This window comes from Python bivittatus, unplaced genomic scaffold (assembly GCF_059951505.1).
Source record: "Python bivittatus isolate LINGU-HERP-01145 unplaced genomic scaffold, Pbiv_v1 ctg000480_np1212, whole genome shotgun sequence".
NCBI lineage: Eukaryota > Metazoa > Chordata > Lepidosauria > Squamata > Pythonidae > Python > Python bivittatus.
Window position 1 is genome coordinate 75867480 of NW_028277075.1, and position 21578 is coordinate 75889057.

The 21578-nt window shown below is 46.6% G+C and overlaps 1 protein-coding gene across 4 annotated transcripts; it reads right to left on the reverse strand.

Annotated features, from left to right (window-relative positions):
• Positions 1-901: 901 nt before the first annotated feature.
• On the reverse strand, positions 902-20088 carry FEV (FEV transcription factor, ETS family member). Of its 4 annotated transcripts, XR_015797166.1 has the most exons (5): positions 19976-20088; positions 14092-14235; positions 12954-13060; positions 11031-11105; positions 2450-10484 (listed from the first exon to the last, which is right to left on the reverse strand). XR_015797166.1 is itself a non-coding variant. In XM_007419819.3 (4 exons), exons 2-4 carry the CDS (start codon positions 14102-14104, stop codon positions 1935-1937), a joined length of 591 nt encoding a protein of 196 aa, XP_007419881.1. In that variant the 5' UTR covers positions 14105-14235; positions 19976-20088; the 3' UTR covers positions 902-1934. The 4 variants fall into 4 exon arrangements, 2 of the variants coding, with proteins under 2 accessions (XP_007419881.1, XP_088002497.1); XM_007419819.3 differs by lacking the exons at positions 2450-10484; positions 12954-13060 and adding an exon at positions 902-2437; XM_088146371.1 differs by lacking the exons at positions 2450-10484; positions 12954-13060; positions 14092-14235; positions 19976-20088 and adding exons at positions 902-2437; positions 11537-12056.
• Between the last annotated feature and the right edge of the window lie 1490 nt (positions 20089-21578).

Genomic DNA, 21578 nt, shown 5'->3' on the forward strand with positions numbered 1-21578 from the left:
GTATGTCTCTTCCTTTTGAGAATCCTAGGCAGATTCTCAAGCAAACCCAAGGCAGAAATAAAGGTTAACTTCATTCAAGGGAGGGGGACCTATATCCAGTAGTATTTTGCAAGGGGGGTGGGGGTGAGCAGGCATTCACAAAGCAGATGCTTCTGTTCCCCCCACCTGTACCTATTATTACACTGGTATTATTTATCAAAATCTCAAGTGTTCTGCTTTGTTTTTAATGGATTAAAAAAAAAAAAAGGAACGACAGGTACTATTTAAGTTCATTGCTATGATTGCAATTTAATCTTGAAATACTTCAGAGTAGATCTTTTAATGTGATTTCTCCTCACCCATCCAACACATATACATACACACGGAAACTTGGAACAGGGTTTTTATCTTACATCAAGGGAAACAACGTGAATGTTTAAATACTCATCAACCTGAGAATGGAACCAATAGCGATGGTGTTATGAAGGGGAAGGTCGTAATCCAGAGCCGGAGAGCCAAAAGCAACAGCAAGATCATGGCTTGAATAATAATTTTCAAGGAACAGGGGCTTTTTAAAAAAATCACATATCTAAAAAGTCATTAAAAATGAACTTGACTGAAGAACAGGGAGCCTTAATTTGACTTTTTAGGACCAGGTCAGAAATTGCCAACTACAGGACTTTTCATACTCAAAGCTTCCCAGCCCTTTCAAATTTCTGATTGAGTCTCATTTAGAACAAAAAGCACAGGCAAGACATTTATAATACAAATGGACATTCTTGCCAATGTAGGATTGACTTTTATATATTTTAAAGCAGTGTTTCTCAACCTTAGCAACTTTAAGATGCGTGGACTTCAACTCCCAGAATTCCCCAGCCAGCCATGCTGGCTGGGGAATTCTGGGAGTTGAAGTCCACGCATCTTAAAGTTGCTAAGGTTGAGAAACACTGCTTTAAACAAACTTCCATTATATCCCACATGTAAAAGTACCCCATTTTACAGGGCAGCTTTTGTTTGTCTCTTGAGCAGGAAGATAGATCATCCTAGTTATATCCATGTAAGTCTAGCCATGGTCTTCCATTCCCTAAAACTGCAGGCCCTAAAGAACCAACTGCCATTTAGAAATCAAGCTGGATTGAGAAAAGCATGAACATTCACATAATTTGTATTTCGTAAGGCTTTGACCCCCAAATCAATATTTGGTAGAGCCCTTGTTCTGATTCAATTGAAAGCCAAGTTGACAAAGCTTGACAGAGCTTGACAGTGAATATTGTGTCTGATTTGTGTGAATTATACTAGAGTGGTTAGAAATAACGTGCCCATCTCACCCAGCGATACTCAAGCTAAATGGATCTCTGTCACTATCTCAGGATAAAAGGTCTTGCTGGTGCTGATAGCTCTCCATCAGGATGTGTGGTTACATGTATGTGGCTTAGCGAGGGAAGGGGGGCTGTACAAATTTTCACAGTTCCAAAAGTTCCAAGTATAAGACAGCTCCAGAGTCACTCCAATATATTGTGGTTTTTTTTAATGAAAAAATAGGGAAATTACTGAAATGTTCCCTGGAAAATATGGATTCATTGGGGAAAGACTGCACCCCCAAATGGCTCTGGATCATCCAGCCTATCTCAATAAAGTGTCTCTTTCCACTCTACACAATAGCTAGACTCAGCCATCCGCCTAAGCCATGGTCTGTTTCACTGTGGTTTGTTGAATAAGTGGCAGTGGCTGGACTGACACATTGTGCTATGCCGCAAACCATTATTTACATACCATAACAGCTGGTTTCATATAATACGTGAAACCAAAACCAGGCAAACCACCTTGTGTTTTGGCATGATGGGGGAACCTAATAAATATCACTTTTGTTGCATTGGAAATGTCTTAAGGTGAAATTTAGGGGTCAAACTTTATTCTCCCAGCTCCCCACCACACCCCATGCAACCACAAGGGGTCTAGTGGTAATGGCTGTTCATATTGTTGATATGGGATGTTGCCATGGTGCTGAAGGGCGCTGAAGCCTGCAAGCCATGGCTGGGGTACAGGGTGGGGGCAGAGCCTGGCCAGTAGGAGAAACTGGTTGGGGTCACTCCTGAAGCCATGATGTTGAGTTTGGAGATGCCAGAGAAGGGAAGGGGTGCCTGGAATTTGTACAAGGTGTGGTCAGGTGTGGCTGGCTGGCAGACCTGGGCCAGGCCTTGGAAGTCAAACTTGTAGGCATAGCGCTTGCCATGAACCTTGGTCATGATGTTCTTGTCATAATAGTAGCGTAGCGCCCTGCTCAACTTGTCATAGTTCATGTTAGGTTTGCTCTTGCGCTCGCCCCAACGGCGGGCCACCTCGTCGGGATCGAGCAGTTTGAACTCGCCATTGGTGCCCTCCCAGGCAATGCAGTTGAGGTTGGCCCGGTCCGAAAGCAGCTCCAGGAGGAATTGCCACAGCTGGATTTGCCCACTGCCTGCAAAGCCAAGAGAGGGGGGTTAGAGCAGCTCCCACTCCCCCCTGCCCCTGCTCCCCAACGAGTACCAGAAGCAAAGGGAGTAGGACCTCTCCACTGCAACTCAGCTTGTCTAGGCTGACCGTCAAAACAAGATGTCATGCAGACACGAGGGCTGCTGCTGGCGAAAGCAGCAAATTCACTACTAGATCTCCATTTGTACTATCAGTATGTGTGCAAAGAAAAAAAAGGAGGAGCCGAATAATACCTTTTCTGACATGCAAATTCTATTAAAAGGCATAAACTTTTGTGAGCTGTAGCCACTCATTAAAACTTTGCTACCATTGACTAACATAGCTCTCCTCCTATGGTGTCTGTTGAGATGTGTGTTTGTCCATGTAAACTTCTATTCTTCCTTTGGATCCCCAAAGTCACTCTTCCCCATGATAGCTTCCAGATTATTTTAATCTGGGAATTAAAGATCTGATTTTCACTCAACGCGCTCACATATTACATTAACCTCTGCGCACTGTATTGCACTGCAGCTGCGTTAACATAGTCAGACCCCTGGCAGACCTCTACTGTGTCCGAAAACTAACAGATAGCAAAGACTCTTCCCAGAGATGCTGAGACTTGAACCTGAGACTCTCTGTATGCAAACACATGACCTCTACAAGTTGTCCCACACAATCTGCTCTAATCTTAGGGCTTGATGATATGAAATTAAATTAATTTATTCTAAGTTCAGTGGGCAATGTAGGATCAAAGCAGTGCTATGTTTCAACAGGCTAAGAAGATGATTAAACAACTAACTAGGATTTAATTTGATGATCCTAACTTCTATCCCACATCTCTGAGTAGCATTGTTCTATTTGTTTATAATTTTTATTTTTGATGCCCTGAAGTTGTACACAATTTTACAAAGCATTAATATTTCCATACAAGGAATGATTATTTCATTTATTATTTAACAGTTTAATTTATATCCTGTCTTACTATTATGGCAAATGTTCAAGAAAGCTAACAATAAAAAAAAACAGATTTTAAATAATGTTAAATTAAAATTAACATGAAATTAGATGCTCCAGTCATTGCACAATGAAAAGCTGGTGCAAGAGGTGCAGCTTGACTGACAGAAGGGGAGGGATGCAGGCTGATTGTAACTTCCAGGGGAATTCATTCCAGAGCTAAAAGCATCACAGCAGAAAGCCCTCTATGGAGGCGTCTTTTTAAAAGCCTCTCCAAAAATTCTTATGATTGGACACATTCAATAATTCAGTAAGCCCATTGTTCAGGGTTCCTCTTTCTTGTAATGATTGTTGCAATAAACATGGTTTCTTCTCCTCAGGGTTGCGCTCTGTACTTCTGAATTTTCTATGACAGTTATTCCCAAACTCAAGTGGAGATCTCCTCTCTAGGTTCGATGGCTTGCTGATATTTTATTCATATAAGCAAAAAAAATATGCAACTTCCAGATCCTTCCTTACATTGGATTGCTAGCAAAGCTGATTATTCCTGTAGCCATGAACTCCACCATTCTGATTAGCAGCAATGGTACACACTGTTCACACCCAGCATCCTTTTTCATGCAGTCCATGTGATTTAGAGGAGATCTCCACCTAGAGTTGGGAATTCTCCCTCCCCTTTTCCCACTGGAATGACTACTTTAAAAAAGGGTTGCAGACTCAACACACCTGGAAGATGTAGAGAAGGTTGAGTTGAATAGTAACAACCTGGGTTTGAAACCTGGGTCTACCTTACACATTCCTGTTTTGCTACAGACCATGCTCTTTTCTTCTTTGAAGAAGAAATGTTATGAATATAATAAATTAAGCCCCTGCATATAGCCCATTTATAGTTTCCCACAGATCAGTGATTATCTTCTAGCTCAGAACTATGGGAGACAAATCCTCTGATGTAGCATAAATCATACAAACAGCAAAGGGCATGTATGCTTGTATGTTTACCTCTTACTTCAGAAGCATTCCTGATGGCAGGTGAGAAACTACTGGCACATTAATGGTAAAAAAAATAATGGTACGTTTTTCTTTGAGTGTGGAAATAATGCCATAGTAGTTCGTCATTGCTACATTTTTTGGGATTTTTTGCTTCCTAGTCTACTCTCCAGCCTTGATGGTTTCCCATTGAGTACTGACAGAGTCTGATCTTGCTTAGCTTTTAATGAGATAACTAGGGATCATCTATCTCTATCATCTATATCACCTGTCTATATCTCTATCTCTCTACAATAAAGACATGGTTCACAATTACAGTAACTTCTTCCAGAATTTTTTTTTTCTTGTCTAACCTACAGGCCCGATCCCATTTAGCAGTTGGAGATTGCCCAGGTAGGGGAGAGCCTGTCCCAATTATGGGAGTTACAATAACTTTTTGATACAATCTCCAATAATCTACTGGGTCTTTAAAACCTGAATTTTCATCTGCAGGTGGGAGGAAATGATAATTGTAAGCATTTGCAATATAAACATCCACCTGGGTTCTTTCTTTTACTTGATATTCTCAACTTCATGCAGGATGCTTGAAGTGGTGACAATTCTTAGCAAAATTAGTGGTGGCTATGGTGAATTCCTAAAGTTAGCATTTCAGCCAGCTAGAAATTGTTAAAGTTCTGCTTTTTCTAGGACCAGAATATCTGCTGTAAGAAATTAAGTTTATAACTCTATAGAGGAGTCTTATCAATGCTGTTCCTAACATGAACCGTGTTATGATGTCTGTGTGCATAAGTCCACACAACATCATGATGAATTCTTGATAATTCAACATTTAACAGATGCCACCACTTTGCCTATTTAAGAAACAGATTTTCCACCCATACAAATAAAATTATTTTATATCTGGAAATAGCCTACCAATTTATTATTGCAGCTTTTACTCAAAATGGAGTCTACTTATTTCTGGAGACATTAATGTCCCAAATAGCTAAGCACTAAAATCAATATCTAACAAGTACTGTTCAGAAGCAAGTTCCTTTGAGTTCCTTCCTTCCAGTGAAATATATGAGAATATTAGCTGTAATATATTAATACAAGACACTACTGTAACAAACAACTAATGACATTCATTGTTAGAGAAATGTTAAGGTCTGTCCCCTGTAAAAACAAAAAGACACCAAACCAAAAGAGGCTTTTGTTAGCCGGACTGGATAATCAATATGTTTTACTCCAAACATGTAAAAAAAGATCAGCATCCAAAGGAAGCAAAATGAATGAGCTCACTGCTAAGAGGCATTGGGGAAGCTAAGTCTGTATAAAATGTGATTAATCTAGTCCTGCTGGTATCTAAGTATGGAGGTTGGATTGTCTCTTGGCTTATTTTTCTAGAGCTGGGTCACACATCACTAGTGCCCTGAAGCTTAAATGCCCCAGCTATGGAGGTAATACATGTCTGTAGGTGAATTCATCCTTAAACCTGCAACTTCCACCAGGAGTATTTTGAAATAACTCTGAATTTTAATGGTGGCAGGGGAGGACATTTAAACTTTTCATTTTTAACACATCTCTAAAGAAGGCTGTTTCAGGCTTGTAGCAGAATGAGGAGGTGGGGTTTCACAGTGGATGGGAAAATTGATGATGCTCTTTCAAGTATGTGGGGATGGGTGTCGTTTCAAACTTCCTTGTAACAATAACCATCATGAAAGTAGTACATCAGGGGGATGGGTGGGCTACATTTTTCATTTCTGATCTGCAGGTTAGTTACATGCAGCTCTTCCCAATAAACAGAGGAGCATAGGATGGGACATATGTTCTGCAAACTCCTTACTTGGTTGTGCAAACCAACCCAAAGATGTTAGAAGGAAAGACCTCCCTTTCGGAATGCCTCCATGCACCCGTATTTTTGCAGAACCAGGAACCCTCTTGAGCAACCAAAGTGGTCACCAAGCTGGTAGACTCAGCTTTTTCCAAGCGGATATCCTCCGGAAGCGTTGGACTACAACTCCCATCCCTCGCACTCATCGGGCCATTGGTTTGGTTGGCTGGGACAATGGGCATTCCGTGTGGCGTATCTGAAGCGTCGCTGGCTAGGAACGATCCAACCGGAGCCTTCCCCCGTTTAAGGTCGGTTAAATGAAAGTTGGGGCTGGAAAAGGCTTGGCCGGATGCCTTGCTCCGTTCGGGGAGGGAGGCGCCCTGCTTCTCCGGGAGAGTCGCAGGTGTCGCAGCCCGTTGAGGGAAACGCTGGTGCCGAACGGCCGCGGCTCGATCCGCAGCCCCCAGTCCTGGAAGGGCGGGACCGCAAGCAGCGCCTGGAAGGTCCTCTGTCTCGCTGCTGGTTGAAGTCTTCGCTTGTCCTGGGCTGAATCATTCTTTCTGTTTAAATGAGTTAGCCCTGCCGTTTTAGTTTCATAGAAAGATTGGCATCTGTCCTGCTTCCCTTTAGGGGAAAGTAGGCATTACTCGTATTTGGAGGCGAGATAATCTCGAACTCCGACGTTTCAAAAGATACAGAGAAGTAAGAGCGCGGTCCGACACAAGTCTACTCGGAAGCCGGTCCCTTGTACTCAGTGGGCCTGAAGCCCAAGAGAGCATTCAAGGGGTTGGGAGCCTCGGGCCGGTTTCCTTAGCCAGAGGCGCGTTTGCGAGTCTACGCCTACTGTGCGCTCAAGGGCTTCCTCTTTCCCCTTTTAAACAGAGAAAAGCAAAAATCCGATCCAGGCAAAGGAGTCCTGGGCCTAGAATCAGCGCAATGCCAGGCGACGCCTGCGCCCCTCTCCCCGGCGGGCTGAGGAATCTGGTTTCGCCTGCAACCAGATCGTGGATCTGATGAACCTGCCCGATTCAAGGGCTCGCGCGCCTGCACGATCAATAAAGAGACGGGGGAGCCAGAGCATTATTCAGAAAATATCCTCTTTCGAGCTTCTGTAGGACTATTCGCGGTAGTTCTAGCGGGGCTGTTTGTTGCCTCTCTTCCAGATCTTCAGACCGAAGGATTCTTGGGGGTCAGCCAGGTTTTAGTTTGGAGGAGGCACTGTCTCTGGAGGAGCGAGTAAAACAAAAGCAAATTTCAACTTTCTCACAGCATCCGCGCGGCACTTTCCGGGTGTCACCTCCACCCCACGTTCCCGGGGCAAAAGACTGCAGGCCAGCCCTACTTGCGTGGGAATCCGTCCCGCTGGAAGCTGGAGGGCCTTCTTTCCGAGCGAGAGAGAGGCTGGCCCTTTCACACCGAGCCTGTCTTGGACATCACGAGCCGACTTGCCTTGGATCCAGTGGGCGCCGCTGACTTCCCTCTTCTAACCTTTGCTTCCGTGGTTGGGGGATCGTTTCGGCCGATTTTTGAAATGCGTTTAAAATATCTACAAATGGAAAACGTCGCGTCCGAGGCAGGGCCCCGCGAAAGGAGCCGTTTGCTCCGCAGCTGCTTCGTGGGATGGTGCCGCGAACGACGCATGCGGGGAGCAACTTCGGGCAGGGATGGGGGAAGGCGGCGGGCAAAGCCAGGCCAGCGGGGATGCTGGCGCTGGTCTGGTTCTTACGCCAGCCCTTGATCCGGGAGCAATTGCTCTGAGATTCAGGAGGAAGCCGCGATACGTGGGAGGAGGGTTTTCGATGCCCTTCCACGGTTCTGCGGGACCATTTCTTCCAACTCGGGCCCCGTCGGCAGCTCACCTTGAATCGTATCCAGCATTTCCTGAAGCAAACCCTGGACAGACGTAGACAGTCTTGGGGCACCTTCAGATTCACCCAGGTATCCTTGCAGCAGCATTCGTGGAGCACAGCGTGTGGTCGGATGCAGGGAGGTAAAGATGCTCCCCGATTCCAAAAACAGACCCCGGTTTCTTATCTTCTAACCAATTTAGCAGTGCAATGACTGGGTCACACCCAACTCTCAGCTCTCCTTTTCTCATTATTTTCCCCTCCCCTTTCCATCCCCCTCCCATGCATAATGCTGCCCTCTCTGGAACATATTCCCCTTATCTGGTGAAGTGTGAGCAAGACCAGATGTTAAACGTGGCCATCTTTAGGGAGCCGCAAGAGTTTTCGCTGGGTACATCCCTGCTCTTAGGGAGAGAAGCTGAAAAGGCATTTAGCACGCCAGAGAGGGGGAAGTTCCAAGAGAAGCTGATTTTCCCAATCCCCTTAACTCAAGGGAATTTATATTTCCAAGTAAATGGGTTGTTGTAAGCGCTAGTGCGAAGCACTGGGTCATCTAACCAGAGACTCCCACTAAGGAGGAGCCTGCATCAAGCAGAGGACTTCTGGAAGCCCAGGAGTTTTTATTTATTAAGCAATCCAATCTCCCCAAATTGGCATCATTTCCAGAAAGAGAAGTTTTCCCCTATAGCAGGAAAAACAGCTTTTTGAAAGGTCATCAAAGTTACTGTGGCATAAATTTCCATGGACTACATTAAATTAAAGATGAAAACGAAAGCTGAAAGAACATCAGCATTAGGAGCTCTGGCTCGATTAGATAATATTGTTCGTTTGCTTTGCATCAAGGTGAGAATAATGCAGGTAAATGTACGTGGGGGGGATGCAGAAAATTACAGAGGCACAAATAAAGTCAGATTAACTTGATTTTCTGCTGAACAAAATACTTCTTTAAAAGAACAGTCACGTCCATGTTGCTGTGACTTTTTAAAATAGTCATCCTCGAATAGCAATATTCAAAGCTACTTTTTTAGAATTAATTCTCCCTGTTCCAGATTGCTTTTGTATTTCAATCCCACTTCGCTTTCATAGTTCATTGAATGGCATATTATTTCTGGGGCTATTTAAAATTCATCTCTGATTTAACACAAAGATACCTAGAAATGCTTTCCATCTTGGCTGTATCTACCACTTCAGGCAAAGGGATGGGTGCCTTACACCCTTCCCTAAGCAGGTAGGGGAAGAACCCTCCAAATATAATGTAGGAAGGGAGGAAGGATGAGCTTGAGTTCCTATAAGGAGGAGGAGCATCTTTTGTTCTGGGAAAATAAATTAACCCCCACCCCCCACCAAATTTGTCCAAATGTTTTGCCCTATTTGCAAACAAGATTTCAGATCTGTGAGCCTCGGGTGGAGGGAAGTTGTGCAAAGCCCTCCTAAAATTAGGGGCTTAAAAGAAAAGGGAGACAAAAGCCCCTTGCAAGCATTCAGGAGCCCAGCACCATCCAAGCAGCTTTGGCCTAAAAGAATTACGTGCTGTTCTGTCTGGCGTCCTATCAGGACCCAAAAGATGAGCGGGCAGGGTTTGCCTCTGGACGCCTGGCTTCCTTGCTGGCTACAGCGAGTGCCGCAGCACGGGTTCAGGAGAGGGTGAACGACAAACGTGCTTTTCTGCATCCAGACAAAGAGTTGGAGTAGCGAAGGATACCCAGTGGTGAACTTTTGAGCAAAGTGGAAGCAGTTTCCCTCCAAACAGAGAGGGCTTCTCTCCAGAGCAGCTCTTGGGAGCAAAAGCTTGGGTGCGCCGATCCTTAGTAAATGGTATTTTTAGAGAGGGAGGACAACGGACACTTCACGCATAAACGCGGGCCATCCAAAGTATGGTACAAAATTTAAAATACTGTAGCCCGGTGGGTTGACGCTCTCATTTAAAGCAGTAAAATTAATCAGTTGACAAAAGAATCCCAAGACTTTGTCCACAAGCCTGGTTTGCTTCTTAGTTCCATTTATTGGATCACTGACTTCAATGATCAAACCATACATCGAGTAAAACTTGACATCCACATATGCAGCGATAAGGAGTGGCTCAAAGAGGCTCATCCTCTTTAAAAGGCCAGGGGTATCCGGGAAAAAGTGTGGCCGGTTCAAGCACCAGCATCTACAGGGAGGATTAAGACAGACCCTGCCAGCCCGTGTACCACTGGGTTCTCACAATACCCTTAACTCGGCCAGTTAGAGACTTTGCAGCTGCAGGCAGAAACACGCTAAGCTCGACCAGTGCTGACCTGATTAGTTTGTTTTGGGAGAATTTCGCCTAGGCACCAAGGCAGGCGATTGGGTTACAAAATGGTAGAAGGTACTGTGTGAACTGAGAAAATGGGTTAATTCCGTAACCTGAGTATTCTAAGATGTCTCAAACGTCTAACGGAGTCGAAGATCCTTTTGGAGCCGGGCTTACTCTAAAACACAAACAAACAAACCATCAAACGCCAGCCTTACGGGGAGGGTGTTAGAAGTCAGACGGTCCCAACTCATTGGGGCTTCGCGATGGGAAACGCTGAGAGCAGCAAACTAACCGCGGACACGGAGTTCGTTGTGGCTCCAATGCGACTCTTGCTAAGAATCAGACCGGACCAGACTTCGCCTTTGGCGCTTTCTGGCTTAGCTGCCCCTCACGACCGGGGGAGCTGGCCCCTTCACATCTCCACGCCCCTTTCGTTGGCTTCGCGTCCACCCCAAGAGTGAAGTAAACCGGCTGCGCAGAGCAGGGCGGAAAGCTACCCAGTGTGCCTCTTCCACCGCTGGAGAGCAACGCTGCTACCTCGCACCCCCGGGAAGCGCGACTCCGACCGGAATGGGGAGAACCAAGACCCACCGCTCAGCGTGAGCATCAGCCCTTGAAACGGAGCCCCTTGGGACAAGCCAGTGGGGCCGCCAGGTCCTTAGAGCCTCCCTTCCGCCCTGCTCCGGGTCCTTCCTGCAACAAACGAAAAAGCCGAGCTTACCTTTCTGAACCCCGGGCCCCAGAGAGCCCCACGTCTGGTTTTTGCCTTCTTTGAACAAAGTTTCCCCAACCGGATCTGCAGGAAAAGAGGAATGGGACAGTAGCTGAGGAGCACAAAAACCCAAATCTGAGCTGATCCGGGCCCGCAGCCTCGGCCCGTTCGTCTCGTTGGGGAGAAAAGCGCCTTTCCCCGAAAGAGCCTCGCCTTCTTGCCTCGTCCCCCACCGCCCGCCTCTGCCGCTCCCCCCCCCCCCGCCTCCCCGGCAAGCCGCTATGAAGCCAGGAAACGCGTCCAGGAAAAAGGAAATCCGACTTCCGACGGGAGCCGTCGGGGCCGCTTTAAAGAGGGAAGGACAAAGGCGGCTTTGCGCGCCTGCCAGCGCCTCCCGGGTGGCAGGCAGACAGTTAAGGGGGAGGAAAGGGCCCGATTCCCCAGGCGGAAAGCAGCCCCGCCGGGCCCGGGAGGAGCGTGGAGCAGCTCGGCGGCCGAATCCGCGTCTGCCCTACCTGGCAGGTACATGTTGAGCAGCAGGGTCCGGGCCGCGCCGCGTCTCATGGCAGCTCTGCGCGCACCCCGCGCCCGCGGGGGGTATTATCGCCTTCGCCCGGGAAGAGGGTGGCTGCGGCTGCAGTTGTTATTATTATGTATTGCCATCGCCGCCACCCGCGGAGGCCGAGCGCAGGTTCGGGGGGAGGAGGGGCGAGATCGGGCGGGGGACCAGTAGCCTGGCAACGCGCGAGGGGCGCGCGCCTGCAATTTCCTCTGCGCTTTAATTAAAGGCGCGGCGCGGGCGCTTATCGGCCCATCAGACTTTAATAAAGTTTCCCCCGTTAAAGATCGCCGTTTCTATGGAGAAAGGCAGCCGCGGCCGCCGCGTTTTCCGCCTCCTTAACTCTTTGCAAACAGGCAGCGCCTGCCTGGCCTGGCCTGGCCCGGTCCGCTCCGGCGGCGCTTCTGCTCCAGCGCCTCTGAGCCAACAAGCGCACGAGTCTCGGCGGAGGGCCGGGGCCCCAGCGCGTCCACCCGGGCCAAGAGAAGAGCTCCCCCATGGGCGTGTGTGGAGGCGGTGGCGGGGTGGAAAACCTGGCCCGAGACTCGGGCAGCACCACCGCCCGGCTCGGTCAATCGAGCATCGCGGCCTGTTTCCAACAGCGGCTGAGTGAGCCTCCCTGAGCCCAGCCAGAGGAGGGTCGCAGCCCGTCCGGGTTTTGTCCTCCGCATCGCGGTTCCCAAGACAGGCTGCTTTGGGGGAGCCGCGAAGTGCTTCTTTTGATGTCGCCCCTCTTCCCAAAAAGACATCCAAGATTTATGTCAGCCCTCTGATATTGCCTATTATTCGATGGTTATTGTTTTCTCTGACAGTTCAGAGGGAAATTTATTTTTTCTTGGCAACAACCTGATGAGGTTGATGGGACCGGGCGGTGTTGAGTGTCTCCAAATGAGCCAGAGGGGGGGCTTATGAGCGGAATCTCCCTTGCCTGCCTCGTCCACCCCCTGTTGGTAGGAATCGTAATCCAACCTATCTGCAAGGCACCAGGTTGGAGGAAAGTGGCTGGACTTTTTCATTCAGTGACTCTTTCCTGTCTTCTGTACAGACAGAAATCCCTCTCCAAATTCATGTGGGTCAATAGTGGCAGAATTGTCATTCAAAGCCTAGTGAAAAATGCTGATAATAGAGCAACTCAACAGAGTAGAGCCTGTTTAGTGAAGCACAAACCAATGAGGGGATCACGAATAGCTTACAGACCCGGCTTGCCTGCCTGATGCCCTCCAGACCTGTTAGATTCCAGTTTCTATCAGTCCCAGTAGGTTACTACACCTGAAGGAGTCTGGAGTACACTGTTAAATTCAATCAGTACAATATGCACAGCCTGTAATACAATGTGTTTATCTTGCTTCACTTTGCAGAGAAATCTCACAGACCTCTTGGAGTTCTTGCATTGAGCTCTCTTAGATTTCAGGCCCTTTGGCTTCACAGTTGACATCTGTCTTCATACCCCTGTGTTCATTCATCGGCTTCTATCTAAAACCTAACGGAGGATAATTGTAGAATCATAGAGGTGGAAGGGAACTATTTAGGCCACCCAGTCCCAGCCCCTGCCTGCTCTGTGCAGGGATCCAAATCAAAGTATCCCAAACAGATGGCTGTCTAGCCTCCACTATGCATCTCATGAGGTTGCATGCATAGGTGTACACATGCCTGGGTCATTCCCATTCTGTAGTTGTGGAGGGATGCTGAGGGTCTTTCCCCCTGCTGCGTTGACTTGGCAGAAAACTATGCCACCAGGAAATCCTCCCCCCCCCCCATCTCTCTCCTGCTTCTATTCCCAGACATACAGTCACCTGACTTCCCTCCAAGGCAATGGATGATAGAATCTAACACCTTGAGGCTGCCCTTAGAAGGTGTCAGAAGTAGAGAGAAGGGAAGAATGCTACTTTAACAGCTGTACAGCTCAAGATGACATAAAGCTGTCTCGTTCAGGGGCTGAAGACAAGGTAAAGGTAATGTCATGCAGATCCAGCAGAAAAATAATGATGCTAGGGCACGTTTTTGCCATGGTGAAATTCAAGCTAAGAAAGACTCTCAACGTGCAGATTATCTTTTAATATTACTTCATTCCATTTCCCAGAAATCAAGCTTTGGGGAAATCTTTCCTTGATTTAAGGCTACTCCACTGAAGAAGCTGTGTAGCATAGCATTGTTCCTGACTCATTGTACTGGGTTACTGTGAGCACCAGATGATGTTCTACTGTAGGAGGATAGCATCAGGTTGATTTGCACCATACTTTTTGAAAACATCTTAAAGAAAAAGAAGCTTTTTGAAATGCAAGGCTTTTTGAAAAAACTAACCCTGTGATTTCTGTTAGGTACCTCCCAAACCTATCATAAACTGCACATTTTGCCAATGATGCAATAGCACTGTCTATAGCCAAACCCTGACTCCAGAGGCCTCACCTAATCTCTGTGTTAGAACACAGACACAGAGATTGGATTTAAAAATAAATATTTATTTACAAATATTTTATCAAAACTTCATCCTAACCCACCCAACCCCCTTACCTGCTTGGGTCATCCCATCTTGTTCACCAGGCTTTTATTATTTTTAATTTGCATCTCTACGCCGCAGAGACATCTAGTGGCTTCTTGTGGGAAAAGTCAGGTGCATTTTGTGATCAAGAGAGAAGGTGGCAGCAGTAAAGAAGGCTGGGTTTCAGTGCAAAAAAAAAAGAAAAGATGGGGTGGCATTTTAGGGATGGCCAAAAAGTTCCATGCTTTTTGTTTATCACTTTGCCCACATGGATTGTTGTTATGACCCCTGGTAAATAAGATGACTGCATGATTTACAAGAATGATGGCTGTACTTCCTTTACTGGTAATTTCATATATAAGCAAGGAATTCAGACCAAAACTGACAGTAATATGGACCATTTGTTTGGCTGGTGCTCACATTCTCGCAAATGCTGAAACAGAGACTGGCGATAAGAGGCCTCAGTGCCTGTTTTGAAAGATTTTCAAGGGACATTCTTCCCTTTCATTAATTAAGATTAATGCACTTATAAACAGAAAATGTGTAGGAGGCCATTTATTTATTTATTTATTTATTTATATTTATTTGTTTGTTTGTTTATCATAATTATATGGCCACCATTTCTCACATGGTGTGACTCTGGGCAGCATACAAACAATCCATAAAAAACCATTTTAAAAACATTCAGGAAGTACAAAAATTAACATTATAATGAAAAAGCTGAGAGAGAGCATTGGATTATGAATAATGGGGCCACCTCATCAGATAACCATTGCCCTGCGACTCTCAGGCCTGTTGACACAACCAGATTTTAAGGGACTTCCAGAAGGTTTGCAGAGATGGGGCCAATGTCACCTCAGGGGTTATGATGTTCCACAGGGCAGGTGCCACAGCAGAAAAAGGCCCTGTGGAAAAAGGGTCTGGCCAGATGTAACTCCTTAGCAGATGGGACCCACAACAGACCTCTTCTGTCAGACCTGATGGGATGGGCAGATGTAATCAGGAGGAGGTGGTCCCTCAAATAACCTAGCTTTGTGCCATGAAGGGCTTTAAAGGTCAAAAACAGCACCTTGAATTGGAGTTGGAAGCAAACTGGCAACCAATGCAGCTCTTGGAACAGAGATGTAACATGTCCTACTCTAGGGGCACATATAACTGTCCATGCCACCACATTCTGTACCAGCTGAAGTATCTTGATACTCTTCAAGGGCAGCCCCATGTAGAGCGCATTACAATAGTCCACCTGGGAGATGACCAAGGCATGAGTGACTGTGAGCAGAGCCTCCCGGCCCAGGAACAGGTGCAACTGGCACACAACATGAAGCTGTGCAAAGGTCCTCCTAGCCACAACTGCCACCTGCTCTTTGAGCAGGAGTCATGAGTCTAAGAGGATCCCCAAGTTGCACACTAGATCTGTTTGGGGCAGTGCAATTCCTTCCAGTACCAAAGATGGCATAGTGTCAGAACTGGCAGGTTCAAAAACCCAGAGTCACTCAGTCTCACCAGGGTTCAGTTGAAGCCTGTTGCTCCCCATCGAGGCCCCCACCATCTCCAGGCACCGGAATACGACATCAGCAGCATTGCTTAATTTGCCAGCGGCAAAGATGTATAATTGGGTAACATCAGTGTACTGATGATACCTCACTTCATGGTGGCAGATGAGCTCATCAGTGGCTTCACGTAGATGTTAAAGAGGAGTGGAGAGAGCATCAAACCCTGTTCTTGTTCAGTCGTTAAGTCATGTCCGACTCTTTGTGACCCCATGAACCATATCACGCCAGGCCTTCCTGTCCTTCACTGCCTCCCTGCGTTTGCTCAGTTTCATGCTCATTCAGAGGCCAAGGTTGGGATCTCTCCTCCCCAATCACCACTGACTGCTATTGGCCCCAGAGAAAGGAGAAGAACCAGCATAATACACTGCCACTCACCTCCCATCCCCAGAGCAGGTCCAGAAGGATACCATGGTAGACTGCTGAGAGGTCAAGCAGAGCTAGGATGGATGTACAACCCCCATCCCACTCCTGCCAGAGATCATCTAAAAGCATGACCAATGTTGGCCATTTCTGTCCCATACCCAGGCCTGAATCCTGACTGAAAGGGGTCCAGATAATCCACTTTATCCAGGATCCTCTGAAGCTGTTGTGCAACCACCTCCTCCACCACCTAACCTAAAAAGGGAAGGTTAGATACTGGAAAAATTGTCCAGTATAATGGGGTCCAGTAATGGTTTCTTGAAGAGGGGGTGAACCAAGGCCTTCTTGAGAAGCAAAGGAACAACCCCCCTCACCCAAGGAAGAGTTCATCACCACTAGAACCCACTCACACAACACACTCCCCCCCCCAGCAGCTTTAATTAGCCAGGAGGGGCATGAATCTAAATAGCAGGTGACCAAGCTCACAGTCATGAGGACCCTGTCCACTTCCTTAGGCCCAACAGGTTCAAACCGTTCCCAGATAACAGGGCAAGACTCTGCCCTGGGACCTGCAACAAGGCCAGCGTCCAGCTGCAAATGAATTTGAACGACTTTGTCCAATAGATGCTGAGCGAATTCTTCCACACAACCCCGCAGGGATGATCTCGAAGCTCCGTCTACCCAAGAGGGTATGGGTTACCCAAAGCAGGGCTGTGGGATGGCTATCTGCGGGTGCAATAAGGGAGGAGAAGTATTGCCACTTCACTGCCATGAGGTAAGCTGTAATAGTGGCTCTGACCTGTGTTTGGTTGAGTTCATCCTGTGTTGAACACCATCGACATTCTAGATGTCTCTTCTCCCATTTTTCATCTCCCTCAACTCTTTGGTAAGCCATGGAGAATGACGGGATCCATGAGAGGGGAGAGGTAACATAGGCGTGATCTGATCCAAAGCTTTAGCGGCCCTCTTGTTCCAAGTGGCACCTGAGGCCTCAGATGGAGCATGCAGCAGACCAACAGGAACAACCCTCAGCTCCCTCTGAAACCCATCAGGGTGGACCAATCTAATAGGTCCAGCCTCCCTGCAGTGGTCATAGTGGTACCGGAGAACCTTGTGGTAATCAGGGCATGATCTGACCATGACAAGGCACACACCAGAAGTTTCCCCAATTCAAGATCACATTGTCACTGCTCCAACAGGAAAACCAGATCAGGTGTGTGACCACTGTCTCATGTTGGGCTCTAGATACCTGGGATAGGCTCATGGCTGTCATGGTAGCCATGAACTCCTGAGCTGCCTCTGATCCCACTCCCAGAGAAGGCAGATTAACATCCCCCAGAACCATAAGTCTGGAGAACTCCACTGCCAGCCCAGTGATGGAGTCAAGCAGCTCAGGCAGGGAGGTTGCTATGCAGCAGGGAGGCTGGCACAGCAGCAACAGTCCTGACTGATCCCTGGAGCCCAGCTTAATGAACAGGGTCTCACATCCGGCAACCTGTGGAGCAGCATCCTTGAAAGCCTTATGAGACTCCTGGATGACAATCACCACACCTCCAGCCTTACCCTGGAGTCTTGGCTGAAGCCACACCTAAAACTCCCCAGGGCATATTTCCAAAAGGGCTACCTCCCCTTCCAGACCCAGCCAGGTCTCAGTAATATGTGCTAGGTCATCCCTCTCATCTGTGATTAAATCACAAATGAGGGAGGCCTTATTACAGACCAACCTGGCATTTAGTAGCAGCAGCCGAAAGCCTCTGAAGATCTGCTGACTGGGTGCAAGGGTTCAGTTGAGGAGCTGGAACATGGAACTGGTACGAGACACTGGGCCCACGTTCCTGGAGAACAGCCCGCTCCCCCATTCCTTCCTTATGGCCCTCCCTCTTAAAAATAGTGAGAAAGAACAAAGCAAGACTGGAGACTGGGTTTCCTGGACAAAGGTGTTTCTAAGGTAAATAAATAGGCAGTACCTTTCTTGTAAATACAGACGGTCTGTGAGCTTTACTAGAAAAATAAACATTTGGGTGTGTAGGGGGTTAAGTGTTCACATCTTTACATTTATCAATAACTAAGTTGGTTTTCATATCATTAGTGCTGTTGCTGTATCACTCACCCCTTTGGCACGTTGCCTTTTGTATTTTCTTAAATATCAAGATTAGGACTGATGGGGGATGTTTGGATGAGAAGTTCTCTGCTTCCTGCACTTTTCCTTTTGTAACCATCATACAAAACCAAACAGGCTATTTCCTTTCACCCTTGAAAGAGAGACTTCTTGGAGTTGCCTGAAGCAGCACCTACTAGTTCTAAGAACTGAGCCCACAAAAGCTGGAGGAAATGGGATATCTCCTGAAGTTCATTTTGAAAACTGAGAGCATTTACTGAAGAAATATCAAAATGTTTTTGTGGTGTGATTCCTTGGGCCCAGCGTATTGCAAAGCCAGAAGAGTATACCCTGGAAATTCTGGTCTATCCCAGGGCTTGGAGGCATCTTCTCCAACCAAAAGCTCCTGATATTTAACGAATGGAAGATTCGTTTCTGCCGGTTCACCTTTCATGCCCCAGACTTGCTTTAGCTGCCTGAGTCATATTAGCCAGCCGCAGGCAACTGAAAACAAGCCCAGCACAAGTAGGTATATGGTACAGAGCAGTAACGATCAGACTGGATTCTTGCTCCCCAAAGCTTCATGTGTGGTCTCTGGAGAAATGTTTAGCAAACCTGTCCTGAGCAAGCAATGGGAATATGGTGTGCTCTCAAACCTCTTCTCTACCTGGGTGAACAACTTGATTTGCAGAACACCCAGTCAATGCATCAAGATCCACCTGAACCCCAGGAAGTCCCAGCTGCTCTCTAACAGAGGTGCAGAACTCTAGGTCCAGCCAGCTGATACAAGGAATGCTGGGAGTAACATCTGGAATGTCACAGATCCCCCTTCTCTGAATTTAGTTCTAAGGCAGATACTCTGAAGGGAACCTCAAAATTGCTAAAGAATCAGCTGATTTCTGCACCCTCTGTTTGTCCTCTGCCCATATACAGGATATGGAGGGGTGATTCAGAGATTTGGAACAAATCATTTTCATTGACTTTAGTAGGCAGGATGGGCAAAAATGAAGTTAAGAATAAATATTTACCACCACCTTCTTAAAATTGTGGAGCCTTATATACAAAACATTGTCTATATCAAGATAAATTTTGAAGTCTCCAAAGCCAAATCAAATGTATATGATTTGTTTATTTTTAAGAATTCGATTCTGCTTCTGCTGGTTGTATGGAGAATTAAGGAGTCTCTTTAACACAGAAAATCCTGCTGGTGCTCCATCTCACTTCTGATATTCTCTGTCTAAAACCAAATACTGGGTATCCATGGCAAGAGCCTGGAAGTGAAACTAAAAATTATAGAAAGAGCCCTGGGAGATGTAAGAGATTTGTAGTCAAAGAAAACACTTCTAAAATCTTAACATGTGGGGATTACTTCATTTTGCCCTAAAGACTCACTCAACTGTAGATTAGGACTGCAGCTGGGAGTAATAAGGAGATTTGGGGATTGGGTGGGAGGGAAGGTGAAATAAATTCCAGCTTCCAGAAATGAGGCACTGGGAGACAGGAAGGTGATTCTAGTCCATCCTGAGATAGGCAAGATAAATTACAAAGTGTATGAACCTTCTTTTCTGTTGACATCAATAAGACCATAGTTTATGGCTCTTCAGTAGAGTTAGAAATGGAATCTGCATTTCACCACCATGTATAGATCAAAAATGGAAGATAAACCACCTTGGCTGTAAGTACAGTCTAGTTCCCCTTGGTTAAAAGGAAAAGTTCTTGCTCTCAGCTGAAGTGCCCTTTCTCACCAGAATAAAGCAATCTCGCACACCTGCAGCACTGCAGGAAGTTTTTTCTCTCCAGAAGCAACAAATACCCCCTTTAGAAAACTCTCTTCCCTTCTCTCATGCATTGGTATTGGGGCATATGCCCACAGCACAAGCCACCACCTTCCTTTTTTCCACTTACCTGTAGGACTGCTGAGGACAGAAGCTGACGTGGCCCTGGCAGAGAGAGTTGTAGGTTTGCTACCTGTTTGGAAAGGGAAGGGAGGGTGGCCCACAGAGCTCCCGATAGGAGGCTGGAGGTGTGGAGGAATGTTTGTGCAAGGGGAGAGGCTTGCAGCAAGCACTTCCTTATTGGAGACTGGAAAGGAACAGCCTTCGAGTAGACTGTCTGTGCCAACAATACCAAGGAGGCAGCCATCTGTTTTAGTTTCAGAGGCTGTGTGACAAATGAAAGCAGACTAGCTGAATCAGGCCCCATCACCACAGCACCAGCAAGCTAGCTGAACTTCTGTTGGTGGGTCACTGCTAATGGCACAGGAGCCTTCTCAGAATATATAGTTATTCTATAATATTTTCCTTTAGAAAGCATGTACACACACATATGGTCCTGTGGCATCTACAGGATGACAGAGTTGGTCACCACTTTGCAGATCATTCACTTTGCATACAGCAAGATAAGCCCAAGGACTAAAGCATTTAGCATCTGTGCAAAGTTAGCGATTTTCTTTGGAATGGTAGTGGTGATGATGAAGAAGGCAGAACGTAGCCACCATTAAGCAACTGTAAATCTCCTGACAATCTTGTCCATATTGCTAATCTAAGGTCCCAGATTTTTTGTGTTGTATGATTTTGGTGCTACTTAGCTTCTCCAGGTGGGATAGCTATTATTCTTTATTTATCTGAGATGTCTGTGTTTATGCTGGAATTTGTAACTTGAAGGATACCTCATTTGAGTATCAAATAATAAGAAAAGCTATAGCCTTCCATGCCATGGTTTTGATGATGGATTTTCATTCCAGTCATGACTGTGAGGTTGTCAGGAGTTGCTCCTGCATTCTCACATGTCTATAGTGCAACGTGCAATCACATGGCTTTGCCCTGGAAGCATCACCTGCATTCATGTCCCATCAGAATTCTGTCAGATGGTAGCAGATTGGCTCACTTCAGGCCATCCACCCAGATGAATTGTGCTGGGCTAGCAACGAAGCCTGCTCCTATTCAGGCAATGTTCTACTGGTGGATCAAGAAAGATATTTGTGGGAATAATGTCCTTTGTAAGATGGTCAGTGCAATAGGCTCAAGCAGAGGGAGGGAATTTTTGTTGCAAAGTTGGTCCATTGTTTAGAAAATTGATCCACTGGATTGCAGGGGGTGTATACTTGTGTACTGTATGTATTGTCTGTGTGTGTGTATGTTGGGTGTGAAGGGGGTAGGGAATAAGAGCATTTTCTGGCTCCATTCCTGGCTGTTTGTATACTCCTCCTCTATTCAGGGTGGGGTGGCTCGTCACAGATGAAATGATGCCCAGTCCCGGATCCCTAGGCGGATGTGAACACATAGCTGACTCTGAGAGGTGGAGCCTGGCAGAGTTGCTTTTGGGGAAGGGCTTCAAGCAAGATGCTTCAGCTCAGAGATGCTCTGTGTGCAGGACTCCCTTAGGTGGTTTGCCAAGCCATACAGAAAGAGGAATGGCTGAGAAGGCACAAATGCTTCCAGCCTCTCCTAGTCAAAACAAGCCTTTCCCGTTGGTGTCAAAGCCTGAACTACTATTTTCTGTTGAAAAG

Excerpts from the sequence above, each read along its gene's own strand:
- FEV (XM_088146371.1), bottom strand. The coding sequence starts at position 11,585 with ATGAGACGCGGCGCGGCCCGGACCCTGCTGCTCAACATGTACCTGCCA. Across the intron at positions 11,106-11,536 it reads GCTCAACATGTACCTGCCAG|ATCCGGTTGGGGAAACTTTG; the intron begins GTAGGGCAGACG and ends CTTTTCCTGCAG. Across the intron at positions 2,438-11,030 it reads GGGGCCCGGGGTTCAGAAAG|GCAGTGGGCAAATCCAGCTG; the intron begins GTAAGCTCGGCT and ends TTGGCTTTGCAG.